Source organism: Apaloderma vittatum, unplaced genomic scaffold (genome assembly GCF_000703405.1).
Source record: "Apaloderma vittatum isolate BGI_N311 unplaced genomic scaffold, ASM70340v1 scaffold24866, whole genome shotgun sequence".
Classification (NCBI taxonomy): Eukaryota; Metazoa; Chordata; class Aves; order Trogoniformes; family Trogonidae; genus Apaloderma; species Apaloderma vittatum.
In genome coordinates this window covers 2,075-21,488 of record NW_009723684.1, presented here as the reverse complement: position 1 = coordinate 21,488, position 19,414 = coordinate 2,075, and the positions used below count along the sequence as shown (strand labels likewise).

General features: G+C 50.8%; 1 protein-coding gene across 1 annotated transcript in view; it reads left to right on the top strand.

The window, feature by feature from the left end:
• Positions 1–19,019, top strand: part of GRHL3 (grainyhead-like 3 (Drosophila)) — a 22,442-nt gene extending 3,423 nt beyond the window's left edge. The window contains exons 2-15 of the mRNA XM_009872224.1: positions 6,515–6,701; positions 7,163–7,224; positions 8,751–9,087; positions 9,357–9,436; positions 11,223–11,376; positions 12,145–12,256; positions 12,972–13,066; positions 14,557–14,715; positions 15,278–15,356; positions 15,744–15,877; positions 16,746–16,780; positions 17,497–17,585; positions 17,725–17,810; positions 18,951–19,019. Coding sequence (XP_009870526.1) covers positions 6,515–6,701; positions 7,163–7,224; positions 8,751–9,087; positions 9,357–9,436; positions 11,223–11,376; positions 12,145–12,256; positions 12,972–13,066; positions 14,557–14,715; positions 15,278–15,356; positions 15,744–15,877; positions 16,746–16,780; positions 17,497–17,585; positions 17,725–17,810; positions 18,951–19,019 — 1,678 coding nt within the window. The remainder of the gene's footprint in view (positions 1–6,514; positions 6,702–7,162; positions 7,225–8,750; positions 9,088–9,356; positions 9,437–11,222; positions 11,377–12,144; positions 12,257–12,971; positions 13,067–14,556; positions 14,716–15,277; positions 15,357–15,743; positions 15,878–16,745; positions 16,781–17,496; positions 17,586–17,724; positions 17,811–18,950) is intronic.
• Positions 19,020–19,414: the final 395 nt, after the last annotated feature.

The following is a 19,414-nucleotide window of genomic DNA, read 5'->3' as shown; positions in this document are numbered from 1 at the left end:
TTGGGCAACGCGCTGAGGATTCACCTCACCCACCTTAAACCCAGGTGCCAGGGTCGTTAGCTGATGGCATCTGCAGGTGATAGGAAGAGATCGGCCTAATGGGGAGGACTGGTCTGTGCTCTGGGCTCTCAGAGCACGTAGGAAGCCCGAGCCTGAACGTGAACTCTGACGGGGCAGAGCTCCCCGAGGTTCCTGTTAATCTCTGCTCTTAGTACTTTCCTAAATGACTGCCGAGGTTCCCGCAGAAACGTGTAACACTGCAGAATGTGTCACTGCAGGATCCTCTGACAGGGTGTGATGAGGGAAGTACGGAAAGGTCAGTAAAAGTGGGCTCTGCCCAAATAACCCATAATAGTTGATGGCTGAGTTAAAAACAGATGGCCTGAAAGAGCAGTAAGAAAGAAACCTTGTCACAAAAGATCGTATATCCCTTCATTGCTGTCATTGGGATTTTTTAATTCATGTCTTGCAAAACTGTGAATTATATTTATTTCTGTTATTTAAAAGCCACAACTCTTGGGGTCAGTGAATATACAAGAATTAAGAAACAAAATAGTAAGTAGCAAGGATTTTGGATGTGGAAGCTGGGAAGGAAAAATCCATAAGCACTGAAAACAAAAAAGATAACCAAAAGCACCGAGACTCCTGGAGTCGTGAAGCTCTTCTCTTCGTGTGAAATCTTCCTCGTGGTGTCTGGGAGTTTCAAGGCAGGGTGCCTGTTGTGTGTTGGTGGGGCTGAAGGTTTGTGTCCCTGAGTACATGTCTGCATTAGGTGTCCTTATCTGTCTGCAAGGAAAATAAGGAATCGAGGAGCACTTTGGACCGAGGTTTCGGAAGTGCCAGGCAACAGCAGGTGCTCCATCAGAGGCATGGCTAAGGGCCTGGGTTTTGTGTCCTCCCCCTGAAACTCAGGACAGCCCAAAACCGAAACATCCGACATCACAGACCGCTTCTGGAGAAAATCAGCCCTAATTCCTGAACTGCAAACTAGTTCTGTGCTGTAATTTGTTATGTTAGGCAGGGAAGGCACTAAAGCAGGAATCATTTGTGCAACGTGATTGTGTGGGTGGATACCTCAAGGATGATGTTATCAGGTACAACACAATGCCAGCTGGTGTCCCCCAAACATCGCCCAGCGCTGAGTCGTCTCCTGGAGCCCTTCAGGCTAGAAAGGCAGGAACCAGTCCAGCGCTGGTGACGGTTATAGCAGAAGTTCAGGTCTGGTTCTGCTCTCCCATCTTCCCTGGGCAGCATCTGAATGTCAGTCCCCTCGCCTCAGTTTTCTGCTCAAAGCTTCGAAGGAGGAGAGTTATGCTGGTGTCAGAATGGAAGAATAGTCACTGGATTTGCGGATCCTAAAGAGCTGTAGGTAACCCAAGAGACAGATCAGTCCCCAGGTAGCTCCTGCCCCTGGAAGGTTTGTTGGACTCCAATGCTTTGCGTTCAGCCTGTGAACCATCCTGACTGGTTTCAGTTTTGCAGGAGAGCTGGGGTGGGAAATTCAGTCAAAGAGCTTGGCAGGGCTCTTCTCTCTCCCCGAGTGTCAGCACGACACGTCGCCCTGGTCCCCATCCCAAGGATGCAGCATGAGCTTCCGCTCGGCGCTCAGGGAGTGCTGACGGATGCGTCCGTGCGGCTCTGGGGACGGGTGCCGTGGGGCTGGGCGGTCCCGTGTGTGGGCCGTGGGCTTCCAGGAGAAAGAGAGGCTCCTGCCCTGTCTTTGTGGGTGAAGCCGAGCTGAGGGGTGGCTGGGAAGCAGCTGGTTGCTGCACTGAGTTAACGTCCTGCGCTGCCCCGAGGCTGATCATGCTGCCGAGGTGCCCCTGATGAAATCCAGCGACAGAATCGGCGTTGTTATCCAGCTGCCAGAGAAAATATTTCAGTCCTGTAGGCAGTGCAGGTCAGGGTCCGTGAGATTAATGGTCTCTTTGATGGCCATGGATCGACACGGTGTTGTACTTGGCATCTAGGCAATGTTTTTCATTATTAGCCTGTAGGTTTGTTATGTTTCTCTCTGTATTATTTTTCCTGGTTCTGACTCTGTCCAGATTTGTGGCTGATGGTGTGAGAGATCTGCGACGGTACGCTTACAGAAAACTGTCTTCAGATGTACTTATTTATTAAACTTGCAAAGACAGGGTAAAATCACAATTTAGTGGAGAAGTTTGGAGTCAGTAACGAGGCCGCTTTGCGGGGTGCCACTCTTCCTTGGCAAGAGGGCCTGCGTTACAGGCTCGGATCTCCGTCCCAGAAAGGAGTCCTGGTAACTGCTGTTCTTCATTGACCCTCTCTCGAGGGCAGTGTTCTTCCTCCCCCATGTTACTGATAAGAGGCTGGTGGGGAACGTGGGGGTTCCTTCAATCGGGAGGCGAGTGTGCTGCACGAAGCCGGAGCTAACGAAAGCCCCCGGTGACCTGCCTGGGGTGTCCCTGCCGTCCTCCTGGCCAGGGTCTCTATTCTGTTTTTTTTTCTGCTGGTTGCCATGGAGTCTCTGCTCTTTTGACAATGTGACGTTTCTCTGTAGCCATCAGCATCTGGCACGGCTAATATTTAGGTTGGAGGCTTAATCAGTTGTAGGGGAGAGAACAAAGAGGAGCAACACAAAGCGTAAAGGCCAGCAAAACCACCCACTGAAACCCAACAAAAGGCAGAAGGAATACAAGCGTTTCTTTCCTGCTTGGCTGATCTCCCCACCTAGACCCTTTGGGCATATTCTCCTGTTTCAGCATCGCCCTGAGTGTTTATTCATCAGCAGGAGGCCACTGTTATGGCAGACTTGGTGGATAAATAAGGGAAACAGAGATTGGGTGGGATAGAGTGGGGAAAGGGGGCTGGTATCACCCTGTGTCAAATTCTAAACTGTTTGGAAACAAATAGACTGCTCCCTTCCCAAAATCGTGCGCTGCTTCGCGTGTGACCCCGAGGCTCCGCTGAGGTGAGTCTGTGCACACAAGAAGGGAGCCGCTGGTCCCACGTGTTTGTGTTTCGCGAGCCGATCCTCGCTTTGTCTGAGCCACCGCGCCGAGGCGACTGCCTGGAAAAGGAGAGGTTGTTTGGCCGAGCAGAGAGCAGCCGGTTTGCAGCGTGGAGTGATGGAAGTACAGGTCACGTGTGTTTGGCTCTGGATGTGGAACTGTTTCTGTGCTCTGCAGACATTGCTAACGCCGAGGCACCAGCAGGCTGTAGAAGCAAACTGACATGATGGTGTCCTGAACTGAAATGTGTCTGATGTCAAAAAGGTGCCTCTAAACATGTCATCGTATCTAGTTGTCTCCTCCAATCATCCGTTTTCTTCAGGTTTGGGTTAGGGCTGTCGACCTTCTGGAACAGGGTCAGAGCAGAACTGCCCTCTCTGCACAAGTGAAGTGGGACGGAGTCTCGTCACGTCTCATCCGCAGAGTTTTATCTGAGGCCAATTCATGTGCCTCCACTCAAATATGTTTGTTTCAGTGACTACCAGGGATCAGATGGACTCTGGAAAAGAAAGAAGATGGAGTAAGTGTGCAATGCCCATCACGTCGCCGTTGTCAGAGCGCTCAGCTGGGTGAATCAGTGCCGGCTCACTGGGACAGGAGCTGCAGAGGTGCTGTGCTCTCAGCCTGCTGATGATTTCAAGGGCTTTGTGGTTTCTAAGTGCTACAGGGTCCTGACTGAAGCCTCCAGTGAGTCTTGCTGGAGTAGCATAAAATGCTGCTGTCCTAAGCTTCCAGTCCCTCCTTTCTGCTGGAGTTTGCTGCTTTGTAACAGGAGCACCGTGCGCCCACATTGTAGCTCTCTCACGTTCTGGACATGATATGTGACTTTAGGAAAGCGCTTTTTTCTTGGGTAAGCCAGGGTGAGGGCAGGGCAGGTTTCCCGTTGTGCCATCGCTGCTGCAGGGACAGTTTCTCCTGGCAGAGGCGTGGGGCAGCCAGGGGTGAGGTGGAGATGCGGACTCCTAGGGCACTTTGCAAACTTCGTTGTAAACCAGACACAGCTCCAAGTGGTTGAGATCTCAAGGCTCCCCCTCCGACTTCCTTCCTGCCTCCGGAGCGCAGCCCAGGTGATAAAATGCTAAAACCCATCAGCCACTCACGCGTGCGGTGGTTGTGCCACGCCAGAGTGACAAGGCAGGGAGGCAGAACCGTCACACGCCAAGAACTGCTTCATCTGAAGGCTCAGATGAGGGAGAATAAAGCTCCGAAGTGTTTTTCCTTGTAGTATCTGTGCTTTTTTAAGCTCCTGAACGCTTTGTTGCTACATCTCACCGTGGTGTGTTTATCTCTGTTGATTACAAGTGATAGGAGCCCAGTCTCACCCTGAGAGCAAGCACTGTTGCTGCCTATTCTTCCTTGAGAAGATCGGATTGAGAACGAGTGAGGATTCCTGTCCGGACAGGACTGAACAGCCCATCGCCAAGTCGAGAGCGGTGAAATCTGAGTCACGCCGATTGCTCGTCTTGGAGACGGCGGCAGCGGCACTGAAGGAGAGGGAGGGAGGGAGGGAGGACTGCGTGAGAAACGCTAAAGACAACGAAACTCCCACAGCACCTGGCGAAGTTTCGTGCGTGGGGTGAAACCCGTGTTAGTGATCATCCCCACGGGTGAGGGAGAAGAGGAGCAAACTCTGCATCTCCGTTATACCGGCACGTGGTGGGAGCCAGAACCGTAACGGAGAAGCAGCCACTCTCTGTGCCGGCCTGAGCTCGGGTGCTGCCGCCACGTGAGTGCAGAAACCGGTGGGAATTGGGAGCCTCGGGCCGCCAGCAGAGCTGGTACCAGCTTCTCTCCCGTGCAGCAATGATGCGGAGGGACCCTGTGTGGAAGCAACATATTCTTGGAAAAAAAAGGCGGCGAGGGCAGCAGCGGCAGCCCTTGATGGCCTTGTCTGTGCTGCTCTGGGAGAGACTGTAACCGTTACAGGGCTGCCACGCTGCTCAGCCCGGGAATGCTCTGGAGTCTGACCTGGGAGCATCACCCAAGCTCTCCAGGCACGGCGTCTGTGCGTATTCACTGTGGGAGACGTGGCATGTGAGAGATTGGTGCATGAGTGAAACTATCTTAGCTGGGCTGCCGGGGAGGATGGATGAGCATCCCTCACCCCTCCGAGGTCCACCCCTGTGCCCCTCCAGCTCCCAGTCCAGGAGCATCCGCCGGGCACTTGGCTTTTCACCCCGGCAGCGCGGGCAGCTCACACCAACGGGCTGGCAGCGGCTCTCGTGGTTCGCAACAGTTGGGAGTTTCAGAGATGCCAGGTTCCTTTCAAGAGGAATTGTTGTTCTCTGAATGATTCACTTAAAAGTCTAGCCCAGGACTTGTTATAAACACATGGAGAATAGATGGCTGGAAACACAATATACCTTACAAAAATGCCATTAAAATGTGGCATTCGTTGCCTGAACTCCTGTAGATTTTCTTTGCGTAAAAAAACCCCATCAACTGAAAAATTCTCCTCTTGGCAGCTTTGGAGATTTAAAGAAATCTTAGAATTCTTTTAAATTTCTGCATATAAAAAGCAGTCTGCCCTTCCTGGACATTTCCATTTTGATAAGCAAGTGATTTTTGTTTACAAACTTGTGGGTTTTTTGCGACGAATAATATAAGTTGCTGTGGTGACACCACGTCCAGGCGGCTGAAGGATGGGACAGGAGTGCGGCCACCGCTTCATCCTCTCCTCCGAGCGGGATGAACCTGGAGCACCAAGCACCTGGGGAAGGTGCAGAGACACTTCTGTGCTGGCTGCTGGTAGGGTTTGCTGAGGGAAAAGGAAAGATGACCAATGTTTGGGTAATTAAGTGTCTGACAGTTTATTCACAGATGATGGAGAGACCTGGAGAAAGTGCCAGAAGAGGGGACAGGCAGGGTGTTATTTTGGTATGTTGCTTCTCAGCTCACGTAGTCCCACGAGCCTCACCTTTGTCAGGAATTTTTGAGTGGAAGGAAGGGTTTCGTGATGTGCCTATCTGCTTCCCTCTCAGTAAAATCATATAAAAACAACAGGAAAAAGAAATAAGTTAGATCAGAGCTGAATTTAAAACCCATGAACTACAGCAAAGAAAAATAATAGGGTTTGCTTTCCTCTGGGTAGGACGAGTTCTCTGAACACCGAGTGATCGTTTGTATTTCTGGTCAGCACTGGCCTGTAGTTCCAAATCCAAGGAAAAATTTTGCAAAGTTTTCCTGCTCACGTCGCATTCAAGTCTCCGACCAGCATCTCGCCGTGACGGCGCGTGGTCGGGCGGGCTGGCTGAGGAAGCAGCAGCTGGGGACGGCGTGGTGGCGTTCTGCGCTGGGTGCAAGCGGGGAAGCAGAGGTGCTTCTGCCTCTCCCCAGGGAGACTTTGGCCTAATTTTGTACATAGCTACAGGCAGAAGAATTGGGAATCCCCGCGACTGTGGGAATTAAGGGCCAGGAAGGCATCCCTTCTCCATTCCAGCAGTTCCTTTGGGAAGCCCTTCGTGTGTCCAGCGGGGTGACGTGGCAACTGCTTTGGAAAATCCGAATCCTTCATCCCCTGTTGCCTCTGTCTGGCTCAGTTTTAGATCTGTGCGTCTGATGAAGAATGACACCATGAACTTCCAGAAATTCCCCTACACCAATGAAGATGAAGCCTGGAAAACCTACCTAGAGAACCCCTTGACCGCAGCCACCAAAGCGATGATGAGGGTGAACGGAGATGATGACAGCGTGGCTGCCCTCAGCCTCCTCTATGACTACTACATGGTGCGTTCCCGGGGGGCTGGGGGCCTTGGGGGAGCAGCATGAAAGTAAAATGGGTGCTGACCCACCTTAGGAGGACACCTGTCTCTAAGCTGTCCTGGTTTGAGCCTGGCTCTGTGCTGGGCGCTCCCCAGCATCTTTATTTTACCAGCGCTGCTGTAGGATGGAGCTTCCAGAAACGTGGATGCGATTTAGCCCTAATTGACACCAATTGGAGTGATGTTCCTGTTCACGTGGGTGCTTTTCAAAGCCCTTCCCAGAACAAGATGATGTGGTTTGCCTCAGGTTAACTTGGGAATCCACGGCAGAAGCCCAGGTCTCCTGTGTCCTCACCCGGTGTTTGTATTTCACCCGGTGTTTTATCTGCGAGACCTCACTTGCTACACAGACAAGGCTAATTTTGCTTCTGTTTTCCATTAATAAAATCTAACAATAAACAAACTCTTTGTTCTGCCTTGTTCTAGGTCCCAAAGGAGAAGAGGATTCTTCCATCTGGTATGATGGGACGCAATGAACTAGGAAAGAGGTTAGCTTTATTTTTTGCTCTCTAGAGCTGTCTTAATTCTCCTGCAGCTGCTTGCATGCATGATGGGTCTCTTAGCTTGCATAAAATAGACATCAAAGCGCAGTGTTATTACCAACAACAGTGGAGGTTATTAACCCTGAGACGTATATTAAAATTCTTTAGGCCAGATCCCAGGCAGGTATAAATTGAGCTACACCCATTTACACAATGAGGATCAGTCTAGCTGTGTTCAGAGGCGTCGCGCTGATTTGTAGCAGCTGAAGAATTTGTCTTTATTTCCTACAGTTGGAAAGGGGACAGGGATTAAGCATTGGCAGCAAGAAGGGAATGACCGAGTCCTCTTCCATTCCCCTGGCTGATAAGGTTTCTGTCCCACTCACTTCCAGTCTCCCAGGATTCTCTTCCAGTGACTCCCATTTGTCCTTTGAGGTTTTCACATAATTAGCTGTTAAATTAATGGCTCATTTGCCACTATGAGTTCAGTTCCCCTTCCTGGATGCTGTGTACTTTGGCAACCTTTTCTGGTTGTCTGTTTTTAACCGCTGGACAGAATAAGCCTCTTGAGCGATACTTCATTCCTCCGTCATAAGTAAGCTGCATTCTGGACAACGTTTTTTTTTCATTAACTGTGGAAATTTCAGCCTATACCTGAAGGTGAAGCTCTTGAAGCAGAGTGGGTGGGAGCCACTCATTCAGCTTTATTTCCCGTGGGGGTAGCTCACGCTCCCAAGAGGTGTGCGGGTTGCTAACGTGGGGGATGCTTTGTTTTCTGAGCCTGGTAACGGGCGCAATGAGCCACCTCGGCCCAGCTCAGCTGGGGCTGCGGAGTCAGCAGGGTCACGGACCCACTGCTGCAGGAGGGACCAGTGCTTGGGATGCTGCATAAAGGGATGGTTTCCACCTGTGAGAGGGAAGCGGTTTTGCACGTGTCTTTATACCCTGATAGCTCCTATATTTAGTTTTTTTCTGCTCAGAAGTCTGGGCCCTACACCTCACTTCCAACACTGCAGCCCTGTCCATTTTTTACTGCTCTCGTGTTTTCTGGGCATTTTGCTTCCTAAACTCTTGGAATTTGTAAACTTGTACAAGAGTCAGCTTTCCTTAAAAAATCACTTTTCACTGTCGATGAGACCTAAAAAGACTAAGACGGAAAGACCCCGGAGCAGTTACCTTTCCTGTGGTCCCCACTGCTCTGGGTGTTTAATAGCCAAAATAAAGAAATAATGGATGTAGACCCTGGATCTGCAGCCCCAAATGGTCTCTAAACCATATTCTTTGATTCCATGTGATCTTCCCTTATCTGCTGCGCTCCTCTGGCTCTGAGAGGTGTGTGGGTGGGAGGAGATCAGCCTGTCGGGTCTCCCGTGTGAAGCAGGAGGTGCACAGGCTGACTCAAGGTCTCGGGGCAGCCGGGCTCTGCGGTTCGCTGCCCAGCAGCACATCGAGGCGCTTGCTTCTTGCTGTGACAGCTTGCTGGGGTTGTCCACGCTCTGCTGTGTTTTGAGACAGGACCCTTTTTCCAGCAGGCACTGCCACGGGATGGAGTATGACCCGGAGATCGCATCCTTTGATGGCTCAGCCCACCTCATGAAGCTTTTGTCCGAAAATGCTTCCATGGCCCAAGAATATTGTGAGCCACAGAAGAAGAACGGCTTGAGTCTCGAAGGCGTGCCTGCTCCTCACAAGCCAGCCATGCTTCCACCAGGCACTAGCAAGCTGGATGCCACCCCAGACAACTACATGGTCCCTCCAGGAGATGTGTACGACAACAGCTCGTTGAACTCCCTCTTCGAGACCATCCCTGTAGCCCCACCGCAGCAGAGGTGGCAGCCAGACAGCACTTTCAAAGAGGATCCCCAGGAGGTCAGAGCCCACAGTGGGTCGCTGCTGGTGGCGCGTGAGCCTCGCACCAGTTTGGGGTTTGCTCGTGCTGGAGTCAGTGGGAGCTTTGCTTTTGCCTTAGAAGCCTGATGCCGTTCCCATTGATTTGTTGGGTTTTTTACGTTGATTTTGGAGGTAGGGTAAGGCTCCGTGTTTTATCTGTGGCCTTTGTCGTAGTGTCTGGGAGAAGGTGCATGGACAGAGCAATGAAAGATTCTGCTTTTGACTGTTTTCTTTCCATTTGTCCACAGACGCTGCTCTTCAGCGATATCCTCAAACCCCAGCCAGAACCTCCTTGCCCCGAGAGTTACGCTACGGACGGCGTTAAGAGGTAACTGCCCATCCGGGGTCTCTGGGTTTCCAGTGCACTCGGCTGTGTCCCTTTCGAGTGCCGGTCTTGACAATGACCGTCGCAAACTTCTAGATCTCATGCTTTTGCAGAGACAAGTTGCGTCTCGCTGGTGTCTGTGGAGCAAGCTGCCATTCCATGAGTTTTTAGACACAAAACGGTGATGAATATTGGCGTTTGTGGTATGAAGCAGGGATGAGGGTTTGAAATGTTTTGCTGGAAAAGAGTCAAACCCAATCTTAAATTTAAATTACTGGACGCAAGTTGTGCCAGTTCATGTTTTTAGCTAGAGAGGTGTGTGGTTCGGGCTGTGCTCTGTTGGTCAAATTGGTGTAAATCCAGTGCCAACTGCTTTCACTGCTGTGGTCACATCTGAGCTGCACGAGGGGACATGTGGCACCATTGCTGGGTGTTAGAGCCCCTGCCCAGGGAGCACTGCTCGGTTCCTGTGCCACCGATAGAGCCACGGGGCTGCACTGTCTTGCCACACACCGCTTGGAATGGGGTAAATGACAGAGATTGAGTACGGCAGGTGAGGAGAGTGATGAGCAGCCTCCTCCTAATCTCAGGTTTAGGTTCTCGTTCTGGGTTTAGCAGCATTAGTCAGCCTTGATTTTAGAAGGTGCCACTGCCTCTCATTCCTGAAACATGAGAGAGATTTCTTCCTCCTTTCCACCCCTCTCTCGGGCAGAGCTTTCCTGCTCTAGATACCGCATCAAACCTCCGAGGAGGTAACATTATTCCACCTCCCACTTTTTATTTGCCTCCCAAGTCACCTGACCCCGTGACTCAGCCGTCAGACGTGGGGATTTTCACACAGGCAGCAGCTCGCGTTGGTGAGCGAGAGGCTTTCTGTTTGCTGTTTGTTTGTGGACTGGAGTTCTCTGCCTCCCCTGGCTCTAGATAAGAGGAGCTGCCGAGCCTATCTTCAGAGATGGCATCACAGAGGAGGTGGAGCAGGAAAGAGAGATGGGTTGGTGACTAAACAGGAATATGATGATCTTCAACTCCAGGGCACCTGAAGGGCCTGTGTGAAGGCTTGTGTACAGGTGGCAGCTTACACAGATTCCTCAAAGAAGAAAACAGCTTGAGCTGTAGCCTCACGGCTCGAATGCTTATAGCCCAAAAGCAGGGCTTCTTGAAAGTCAGGCTCTTTTAAATTTGCTTGTCAACAGTGACACCGTCCTCCGTGTGACACTGTAAGTCTTTTCTGTAAAGATGAAAGTTGCTGCGAGTCCAAGAAGCTGGGCTTCTGAGCTCATTCGTAAGCACCTGGATAAACGAGCAAATGTCGGTGTCCTGCAGGTCCTGTGCAGGACCCATTAGGACACAGTCCCCCTGGGTCAGCCATTTTTGGGTCTGAATTTGGAGACAGGAATCTGAGCTTAGCACGTTGTAAAAGTCTCATTGCAGGTTCCTATTTTTGTTTGGTTTGGTTTAGGCTTTTGATTGTGCAATGGTTCTGTAGCCGTCTGCAGAAAAACACTGGTTGCAGTAATGTGCAGGGCTTTTTTAAGCCAAAACCGAAGGGTAAAATTAGGATGTTGGAGAAGGGCTGCTCCCCGGGGTGTTGGGGAGGATCGGTACGTGCCGTGCTGGGAGGTGCTCCAAGGTGTAGGGGCGTGTGAGATGGGGAATAGGGCAGAGGCTCCTGTGGTGCACGGTGCCTCTAACCTGCAGGGGTGGAGGCTGGTATGGCTCTTGTTTTGCTTTCGGAGTGAAACAGCAGCGTGTGCTTATTCATCATTCTCTCTTTGTTCCATAAAAGTGACTTTGAATACACTCTGGGGTCACCCAAAGCCATTCACATCAAATCTGGGGACTCTCCCATGGCCTACCTCAACAAAGGACAGTTCTACCCCATCACGCTGCGGACAGCTGGAGACAGCAAATGTTTACACTTGTCCTCAAATAAAGTGAAGGTAAGAGACAAGCTGACAATTTTGCTGACACACGCTGTAATCAGACATCCAGTGCTTGTGCTGGCCTGGGAACAGAGCTGAACATGAAGAGTAATGGCTTTGTGGCTCATGTTGGCTTAAAGCGATGAATGGGATGGATTCACTCACAGCAACCTAATCCTCTGATGCACAGCAATGGCCTTCGTGCTACCTGGCAGTTGAAACCTGTCACAGTAAGGTCAGGGATGCACAAAGACCTCCCTGGCCGATGCCTGGCTGGGGGTGCTGGTGGGAGGACTCCTGAGCTAGAGAGGGGTTCCCCATCTTGCTCCCGGGGTGGGCAGCCAGGCCTCAGCACCACCCCTGAGACCAACCCAAGTGTGAATTCCCTGCAAAGAAACCTGGTCCTCTGATCTTGAGCAGCATTTAGGGGCTAGACTGGGGATATCTCAAGACTTACAGGATTCCTGAAACTAAGAATGTGTGGAAAAAAGACCATTTAAGCTGCGCCATCAGGCACGGGATCCTTGTAAGCCTGGAATCAGTGGAAGCTCATGGGCAGTGCAACAGGGGGCATACAGGGCACCTTGGTTTTGCTCCTGGCTTTGTTGCTGCCTGCCTTCATGACCATCTTTAAATCCCTCCTTGCCTGCCTCAGTTTCCCCAGCTACCAAACCCTAAGCTGCCCTGGGCTAGCGCGTGGATGCGCTGGCTGGGAAGGGCAATGAGGGCACCAAGCTTGGCATGCCGCTGCCTGCGCTGACACGGGATATCCTCGCTGTGTTACAGAGTGTTGTGATGATTGTTTTTGACAACGAAAAGATCCCGACGGAGCAGCTCAAGTTCTGGAAGCACTGGCATTCCCGCCAGCCCACGGCCAAGCAGAGAGTCATTGATGTTGGTATGAGCGGGGCTCTCTGATCGTGATGGCTGGGGCGGGGGCAATAACTTCTAGCGCTGTTTCACTGCATTTTCAATGCACAAGAGCGCAGTCGAAGCTCCGGAATCTGGCTCGGGGGGAAAGCGAGGAGGAGCAAACTGAGCTGCTGGTTTCCGATCCTTTCTGGCTGAGGGGCTCATGCAGGTTTAAGGTGGTGTTTGCCAAGTGTAGGGACGTGTGCTGAGAGACCAATACACATCAAAGAAGAGCCTCAGTCACAGAGTCAGAATCTGCTAAACCGTTTTGGCTTGCAGATGTGACCCGTGGCCTCTTGGGGTCCAGGAATCTGAGCTAGAACAGGCTTTGGTGCTGCTTGTCCTTCTCTACCGCCGCCACACCGGCTTTGCAGTGCGTCACACTTGGTTTGGCCGGACAAAGGTTGTGCCTGTCCAGCCAAGCACCTTGTGGCTCGGAGCGAGACACGATCGTTTGAACTGAGAAGCAACCCACATCAACTCTGCACATCGTAGTGCTCAAGCAGCATCCCCAGCCGATGCCTTTGAGTCACTTCTGGCCTGTCCCTTACGGGTGCACACGGAAGTTTATCCAGTGGTGGCCAGGGTGGCCTCTGTTACATGACAAGGTTACTTTTAGCCTTGGAGTCGGTGATGTAGAGCCTGGGCAATGTAACCAGTTTTGCAGCCAGAGTATAACCTGCTTCTCCACTGCGTTTTAGCTGACTGTAAAGAAAACTTCAACACCGTGCAGAACATCGAGGAACTGGCCTACAACGCCCTGTCCTTCGTGTGGAACATCCATGAAGAAGCAAAGGTACAAACCGCTCGTGGAAGGGATACGGGAAGCCTTGGTCTGCGGCAAAACCGCAGCCTCCTTACTGCCCGGCCGGGCCCGCTGCCCCCGCTCCTCGGCTGAAAGACAGGAGAGAGTTTCAAATCCAAACAATCCCGTTCTAGTGGCCCCAGGTTGTGTTTGTCTGCAGGACAGTGGGGAAGGACACGGTGCTTCTCTGTGTGTTTAAGCGTTGCCATTAGCTAATAAACACTGGGTACACCTGAGACTGGCTCAGAGATGTTTTTCTAGTGCTGATGGATAACTCTGAAGGAAGCCTTTTGCAGCAGGCAGCCCCGAGCAGGGCTCTGCTCATGTTTGGGTGAAGCCTGTTTAAATAAACCACAGCTTAGGGAACAAAGACCCTCCTTTCAAGGCAGCATTTTGCTGCAGAAATGACTGGCCACCCTTCTGTGGCTGGCGTGATGGGGAAGGGAGCCAGGCAGGTCACCAGATCCCTTTTTGACCTTAAAATCTGTAAAGCTTGTATCAACGTCTTTCCAGCTCTGCTGTCTCTTCTGCATCTCTTCAGAGTCTCTCATCGAACACTTTGTATTTAGTGTGGATTGGAAGGAGCATATAAAGAAAGCTTAAGTAACCAAGAAAAAAAAAAGCATCAATACCCCATCTCTCTGAAGCTGGTGGCTTGGGAAAACTCTGGTTTGCTTTGAGATCTCTGTAAGCCCTTCTTTTAGCCCAAAGGCGACCTTGGGTCTTTTACAACCGAGAGGTTAACAGATGTCTTCAAGGCAAAGTTGTCAGAAATGGAAATATGTCAGGTATGTGGCAAGCCCTCGGGGGCACCTCAGCAAAACTGGATTTAACTCTTAGCAGAAACTGTCCATGCACTGGCCTGGGGCAGGTAAAGGTGAGACTTCAGAGAGCTGCGAGGGCTGGGAGCCGCGACAGGAGGGCTCAGGTATTTGGGTCGTCTGTAGCACCTGTTACTTCTCTTCTTGCAATTAAACCACAGTTAAGTGCTTTTTCTTTTCTATATATAGGTGCTGACTAGATCTGACAGTAGGTTTGGGGGCTGAAATCCTCAGGCAGAGCCCTGCTGAGGGAGCTGTGGGAGCTTCTCCAGCTGCAAATCTGTCCCCAGAGCCCAGGGGAGATCTCAAGGGCACACGGATGAGTTGGTAGTTTGAAGATACAATGTGAATTGTATCAGTGCCCAGCTTTTCCTCGAAAGCTTCCACTGGAGGTAACTCCATCCTAGTGTAAAGGAGACCAGTGTGTGATGAATATTTATGTGACTAGCAGCAATGATTTGGAATTCCTGAAGCTCTAGTCTAGCCCTCCTCCCTTCCTCCAGGGCACTGCTGTCTGAGGGTCCCTTGTTCAAATAAAACATCAAAAATGCCAAGAGCATCCCCAGGCAGACTTTTTGCTCCTCCCCACTGCTCTGTCGCTGTTTGAGAATAATGTTTTCAGCACCAACAAGCCGTATCGGTCTCTGTTCCTGTTTGCAGGTGTTCATTGGGGTGAATTGCCTGAGCACCGACTTCTCCTCCCAGAAAGGAGTGAAAGGCGTCCCGCTCAACCTCCAGATAGACACCTACGACTACGGCAATGGAACGAGCCAGCTGGTGCACCGCGCCGTCTGCCAGATCAAGATATTCTGCGATAAGGTAGAACATGGCTTTTCCACCGAGCTGTCCACGAGGAATTTTGAACTGGCGGCCAGTGACTTCGGGAGGAAAAAAAACCAAAAAGGTTCTGAGAGTCTAGAACAGCCTAGAGGTCAGGGCTGAGGAACAGAGATGGTTCAGCCGAGGGAGATGCTGTGATTGCACTGCTGAGGCTTTCGTAGAACAGTTGTTAGAAATTTTTCCCCATGTCAGACCTACAAGGGATTGCGCCTCGAGAAACTCTATTTTGGACAATTTTTTAAAGAGCAGAAGAGATGAGAATCTCCTTAGAGGTTCCTCCCCAGCCTTAAATATCTTCCTGTGGAAAAATATCTCACAGTTATTTTTGTCTGCACTTTTAAATGCAAATTTTCTTTTCATTTTTTTAATGTTTAAGTATCAGAAAATTCTGGATGGCCTGCAGAAATTCCCCCAGATGAGCATATTTAAATAAAGGCTGCCTTTACCTTAGTGTGCTTACCTTCCAGAGATGGCCAGTAAACCCCCTCTTGCCAATGCAAGAACCGTCAATATCTTAATTTTTGCCTTATTTTCCCCACAGGGAGCAGAGAGGAAAATGCGGGATGATGAAAGGAAGCAGTTCCGAAGGAAAGGAAAATGCCTGGACTCCAATAACAATGGTCAGTGTTTGTTACCCAACGGGAACCGTGTTGAAATCCGTGTAGGCTCCCCCCTTCACTTCCACGAGATCTGGCCCTGGATGTTTCCAAGCCCGATGCAATCGGCGCCGTTCAGAAGCAGCCGGTCAGTCAGGTCCTTGCCTGGGCTCCTACCAAGGCTCTCAAAGCCCTTCGTTAGCAGCGACCACCCTTTCTGAATTGTCTGGGGGTCTTGGCAGAAGCCTTCCCTATCGGAGACAGCACCGAGCAAGCCCTGAAGACCTGGTTCTGCGTCTTATTTCTGACATTTCTGTTGGGAGACCTTGGGCAGGTCCTTTCCCCTCTCTGCTTGTAGTTGCCTCTTAAACTGCCGTCTGCACCGAGATGAACCAGACTTTCCATCCGTAGGTCTGAAAGGCTGTTTGCTCTCTGGCTTCAGAGGGAATGAAATCACATTCTTGAGGCCCGAGACTGACCTCGAAACCCAGCCAGTCCTGTTTATCCCCAACGTCCATTTTTCAAACCTGCAGAGGTGCGGCACGGTAAGTCCCTACAGAAAACAACCAACCTGTTGCCCTCCTCTGTCACCCCCATCGTTTCCAAACGGATCGGTCCCCCAGACATGACTTGTGTTATGTAAAAAAACCAAACCAAACCAAACCACAGTTCTTCTGTGGAAATGTGGTGAACTGAAAGACGTTGCTCTCAGATAGTCATGCAGCAGTGATGGGCAAGATAAACTTTCCAGGTTCCTTCCAGCCAGATATTCCTGTGGTTTACTTGGATCATTGCAGCTTCCACAGAGAGCTGGAGTGGAAGGAGAAATATCAACAGAAAGTAAACTGTCAAAATATGCGACTGTATCAGTCCCTGCTCATGTGGGACACCTCTCACTTGCCTTCTGCTCCTCTCTGTCCCCTTGAGCCCAAGGAAGGCTGGACCCAGTGTCCTTCAGAGCTCACCAAGAAGCAACTGTCTCCATTTTTCAAGAAGGGGAAAAAAGCCGTCTGTGACTGCCGCAGCATCCTAGTGCAGTGGCTGCAGTGCTGGTGTGTCGGCATCAAAACCAGGGACCAGAAGAATCTGGTTTACAACCAAGGAACTTACTGAGAAACTTGGTCCTTGATGCCAAGCAGGTTATGAGGTTTGCCCTGCCTTTGGGTCTGGCTAGGTACGTGAGCAGGTCTCTTGTAGGCAGAGCAGGAGAGTCTAGATGGGTTCTTTATATCAGGTTTCCTTTAATCTACGAAACACATACAGATGTCTGGGTTTAATTGTGCAGAAAAAATAATGGACTAGGAGGAGGGAAATCAATGTTTAAAATGTGCCAACGTTGCCTCCCCGCCAGCTTCGTTGGCAAACAGTGACACTGTGCGAACTAAAAGATGGATGTTTCCTTTCCATTTCAAGGTGCTCCCTCCTGCTGTTCCCAGCTCTGCAAACAGGTAAGGATGCAGCCGTTTGTGTTTTCCATCCTTCAGCTGCTCTCTTTCTGTGGGTATGTCCTGGCTGTTTGCTGTCAAGAGGCAGCGTGGATCTACAGGTGCAAAACAGCACAGCCCAGTGTCTCCTTGGCACCCTGAGCATCAAAACGTGCGTTTAGCTTTGGTCTGGGATGGACTCAGGGGATGCAGGAAGGCAGATACATTTCTTACCCTGTCAGTGAGCTGCTCCAGCGTGAGCCTGCTCCATAGCTGCCCTCCTGTTCTTGCTGAGACAATGTTTGAAAGAGGGAAAAAAAAATGACAGAACTATGACTGAAGGGTTCAAGTAACCAGAGGCAGATGCTGCTGTAAAACAAGCTGGAACAAAGTAGAAATGACACCTGTGATGTGTTCAGAGTGGGAAGAACTAATATTTACCCGGGGCTTGACCCGCTCTCCAGCGATATCAATAGCGAAACAGTGACACAGAGGTACAAAAGACTTCTGTTTATGATGTGATGCCAAAACCGCTGCCTGCGCTCCCTGCTGTCCCTGCGTGCGACAGGCAGGAGGCTGCGACTCACGGACACTCCACGGCCGTAATTACAGCCCCAGCGTTCAATTGCTGGGTGTTTGTTAGAGCGATCGGATGTTCAACCAAAAGTTCAACCGCTGGAATTATTTTGTTTGCTGGTATTGCTCTGTCATCCTGAGACCATTGCGTTGCTTTTGCTCAGGCTGCCCTTAAAACGGAGCGGTGCCTCGTTCACAGACGACTTTGAGCCGATACCTCCAAAGCAAACCAAGGAAGAAGATCCTCAGAGAGGTAACCCATGGGGTGGGAACTCTGCTTGAACGTCGTGTCTCGTTCGAGTAACCCTGGGTCTTGAGTGGCGCGAGGCCACGTCGCTCTGCGCGCGAGCCGTGGCGAGCCCGGCCCCAGCGCCCTGCTGCTTCTCTTTCAGTCTTGCTGTACGTGCGGAGGGAGTCGGAGGAGGTGTTCGACGCTCTCATGTTGAAAACACCAGATCTCCAGGGCCTCAGAACAGCTGTAAGTGTTATCGAAAACCCGCGGCCTGTGAACAAAGTGCAGGTGAAGGGACACCCAGCTGCGGTGTAGGAAGCTGGGCGAAGACTGCTTGTGTCTCGTGTCTGCTTTCCCTTGGGAATGGAAAGGGAAATTGTGAGGAGCCGGTGAATTCTGCCCGCAGCTTCTGGCATGGCTGCGTGTCAGCGCTGCAGCGGGGAAGAACACGCCTCATGGCAAGGTGTTCTGTTCAGATTGTAACCTAAGTCTCTTCTCGCGGCCACACATTCATATTTTCCGCTGTAAAACACCCTTTCTGTTCTCAAGGCTGGGGATGTGCAACCTGAAGCCGATCCTGGCCTCGTGCTGGAATTCCCTGCGTTGTGTTTGAGGAGCGCACAGACATATTTCTGAGATGATTATCAGCAGCATCTCCGATAACCCCCCTCTCTTTGGAGATTGCTGGGAAGGAAGCAAACAATAAACCTCCCAGATTTGGGGTGGCTTTATGGCTGCGCTTCAAGCTCTGTTGGTTTTACAAACTTTTTAAAATAGAGAGTTTCAAAAATGTCAGCACAGAGGATTCTTTGCCCTCTCCCTCCCTCCCCCCTCCCCCACCACAAAGAGTCAAAAGCCTTTACAGAAAATGCTTGTGAAAAAGCCACAAAGCATCCTAACAGGGTAGCTGTACCTGCCTGCGAGAGGTCTGCAGGAAAACTTTGCAGATCAGCTAAAAACTAAGGAAAAGCTGCAGCCGGATGCACCCACAGCAGACACAGCCCGACGCTTTCTGTGGGTCTTCTCAACTCTGGGTGCAGCAGCAAAGGAAGAGCTCAGCACCCTCTGTGCCTGGCAGGCTGAGCATCGAGCCCCAGACGGGCCAGGGGATGAGAGAAAGAAACCGAAGGGTATTCCCCGAGGCTCGTGGCCTGGCAGTAGCCATCAGGAAGAGAACCAAGGCGAAGCTGCAGCCTCCCCGCTGCAGGACACGGGTGCGTTCGAGTCGTCCCACTCGGATCACTGCTTTGGCCCTTCTGTCTGGAGTAAAAAGGAAGGAGGGGGAATCCTTTGCTGCTGAACGCCCCCGGCTCGATGTTATCTTTGATTTTTATCATAGGAATTTTATTTTACAAGTACAAAGAATTGCCATGTTTTCTCTCACAGATTTCAGAAAAATACGGGCTTCCTGAAGAAAGCATTTATAAAGTCTACAAAAAATGCAAAAGAGGGTAAGCTAATCTCTCATCTGCTTTTATGCCGTGCCTCTAAAACCCCTTTCTCTTTGGTACCCTGCCATAGGCTGAAACAGCGTTTTAACAAGATAATAAAAGTAAAGCCATGTGAGTCTCTGCTATTTGGAGCATATAAAACTCGGATCTTTCTAGGCTTTAAAGATTTGGGATAGTGCTTATTTGCATTATATCTGTTTGGAGTGTAAAGTCTCCCAAGGAGAGGAAGTTGGACGAAGGAGGAATTGTTTGGGCAGTTTAATGGGTGATCTTTGTGTCTCAGAAGGAAAGCCTGAGGTTATGGAGAACTGATCTCACCACTGTCAGGAAGGTAGAAATGTTTGCCTCTCCAAACATCGTGTCCCAATGTCCCTGGCTCAGGAGAAGACTGAAAGAGAG